Source organism: Echinococcus granulosus, assembly GCF_000524195.1.
Source record: "Echinococcus granulosus chromosome Unknown EG_S00011, whole genome shotgun sequence".
Taxonomy (NCBI): domain Eukaryota; kingdom Metazoa; phylum Platyhelminthes; class Cestoda; order Cyclophyllidea; family Taeniidae; genus Echinococcus; species Echinococcus granulosus.
The window spans coordinates 908,302-911,198 of NW_020170391.1; the positions used below are offsets into that span (position 1 = coordinate 908,302).

Here is a 2,897-nt window from a genome sequence, read left to right on the forward strand (position 1 = left end):
GCTTATGTACTTCGAGATGAATGTGACATCAAGCCAATCGGGGTTCGTGGTCTCATGTTGACTTCCCGCGGTGACATATTCAGCGAGGACTGGTATTTCTCCGAACACAGGGCTGCAGAACTACATCAAAGCCGTGCAGAGGAGGTACGCTCCTGGTGTCTGGGTTTCAACAGTTCTAACGAACCAGAACCATCCCGATTTAAAGTATCTGGCCTTGCCGATGAGCTGCTGAATAATGTCGTTAAAACTCGCCAAAAGTCGACGAAGGCGACATTTGAGCTTTTCACGATTGAAGATGTCATTTCCGAATCTAAACGTGAATTTGCGGATCCGACATATCCCAAGGAGCTCTATTCCGACTTGTGTCAACTCCTTACCAGTGGATCTGTGCCGCCTTCGCTGTCTCTAAGCCGCAGAGATGAGGAAAAGAAGTACGACTCATTCATAGATCAGATTATTGACGAAGCCAAGAAGAAGATGAAGAAATAGGCTTTTACTTGAACGTTTACAAGCTGTTTCTATTTCGCTTCTCCATGCTGTACATTGGGATAAGTTTATTCACATTGTCTAAAATACACTTCATTTACCAATGTATTATACTAGCCGAATAGTATCTTCAAGTCTCCTCCTCGGCGTCGTCTCGCACGAAGGGAATGCCTGAAGTTAGAGGCTCATAAATTAGCGGATCAACCCATCGGTCGTTTACGAATAATAATTGATGCATTTAATCCGTCATATCGAGTTCGTGCGTATGTAGGGTTGGTCTTTAATCAGGGGAGTGTGACTCATTCTCTCTAGGCCGTTGATGCTGGTGTATTCTTTTTTTGGTTTTATCGTACGGAATAACATTTAGTTGAGCAATTGTTTGTTCTCACAAGGTAGCGCAAGAACATGTGCCAGTGAAGCATTTGAAAGAGTAAACTAGTGTCCTACTTGTTTCGTTGATCAACCATTTAGAACAGAGGTATTACAATTTAGAGACGTCAACTCTACGTCACTGGGTTAATATCGGTGCTTACCATCTAGTTTCTTTATCTTAGGTAGTTTCTTCATAACTTCATCTCTAAATGTCTCTTGGTTGTGTTCTTCCAGTGGATTTCCTATGAAGACCTAAAGTGCGCAAAGTTTTGCAGTTACCGACGAAGACGAGGTCAGCAAGAGATGGAAGTTCGTTTAGCTTGAGCAGTTCAACCCAATCTTTGACCTTGTTATTTGACATGTAAAGTACACGTAATTTCTTCAGAGAACCGAGACCCTTAAGCTTTTCAATCAAATTGTAGGATATCCATAGTTCCTCAAGAGTCTCTCCGAGTGGTTCCAACCCGGATATATTTTTTATGTTATTTCTAGCTAACGAGAGGACACGAAGGTGCTCTGATATTCATTTAGTGGGTAAAGTACATCCTTACTTAGAGAATGTAGGTTCGATATTTTTTCAATAGCGTTTGATGAAAGCGACAATCTTCTAAAGACTGTGTAACGGCAAATTAAGGCACTACTCGCATTTGGACAGCACAGATAATCCCGCATCCATTTTTTCTATTGGCGGGAATTGGGCGTAGAGTTTGACTTCAGTTGCTTCGCTCGCCTTTTGGTTCGTTTTTGCCTCCCAATCTGCGATAGCAGCTTTAATTGTTGTAGGTTTGGCCTAATGAAACCTTAAAAACCAATCCCTTTCGAACCATTTCATAAAGACGTAGCGGCTAATAACACCCTAGCAATGACTATAATAAATTTAATAAAACAAACGAAACAAAATGATCACACATCACTTAAGTAGTGCTAAATTCGAAGTATTCTGGCCCACGAAGCAACATTTAAAATTCATTAGATGCATGAAGAAGGTGATCTTGGTGCAGACTGTGAAACAGGATATTGCTTTTTTACAATTTTGAGCACTGGAGATGTATTTATTAATTAAATGTCAAACAAAGACAGTATAGAGAATTAATCAAGCAATTTTAGTGTTTTGAACATGAAATATATTCTGTTATTTAACTTAATGATCAGCTAAGCAATGAAAATTCTATTGAGCAAAGATTTCGGCATTTGTAAATTTAATTCTCACCTACCTCCTAAAGTGTAATGGCTCATTATCTTACTTACTCACGTGCCTAATTACCTGGACACTCCAGTCTCCATTAGTTGTGCTTCCACTTTGCACCTTTTACCAAAATTAGTCAGCTAACATGGTCATTATGTTGTGGCGCCCCGAGACATCCCTGAAGATGAAAGAGGACATAATGCTCATGCAGGATACATATAAATTTAACGTGCAGCAGCCTCTGGGGCTATTAGCATGCCCCTGGGGCCGGCCTATCCACTGAAGCTACAATGCCCAAGTCACAAAGTGGCCCTTAACTAAAGCCAATGTTTGAGCAACAAACGTCTTACAATATTGCATCTGAGTAGATGTGGAAGCAATCCCCATTTTTCACAACAGCGGATGAAGTTTTTGGGTGACGCATAATTCCATATCAAATATTACAAATTTCGCATTCAGTGACAAGCGTTTGTTTAGTTTAATATAGTCGTTTGCATTAACTTAGATTGTATTGCGGTTGACCAGGGGATCCTTGACCTTGTCGCAGAAGTAATTTTGAGTCGACAGCTGCGCTTTTGAAAATGGCACGGGGTGTGGCTCTGCAGAATAGGAGAGCCACACATTGTTTATGAAATTTCCGAAATTCTGCCTTGCTTTCTAAATGTTTACCACAAAGATAGTGCAACAGGACAACTAATCACTGCTCACTAATTATACCCAAAATCAACTAAGTGGTAAATTTGAAACTGCTCTTTCGTTTTGTGCGTGCTTAAAAATAATCCCTTTCTCTGTGGTATGCGTACGGGAAATTCTACTTTGATCATTGAGTCATTCCTTGGAGTTACTAAACCCC

The 2,897-nt window shown here is 40.4% G+C and overlaps 1 protein-coding gene across 1 annotated transcript in view; it reads right to left on the reverse strand. All coding sequences in view use genetic code 11, as the record gives it.

The window, feature by feature from the left end:
* Window positions 1–438: 438 nt before the first annotated feature.
* Window positions 439–2,897, reverse strand: part of EGR_02471 (hypothetical protein) — a gene marked incomplete at both ends in the record, with an annotated part of 3,189 nt that continues 730 nt past the window's right edge. Inside the window, 2 exons of the mRNA XM_024491720.1 lie at window positions 439–536; window positions 1,020–1,110. Coding sequence (XP_024353871.1) covers window positions 439–536; window positions 1,020–1,110 — 189 coding nt within the window. The remainder of the gene's footprint in view (window positions 537–1,019; window positions 1,111–2,897) is intronic.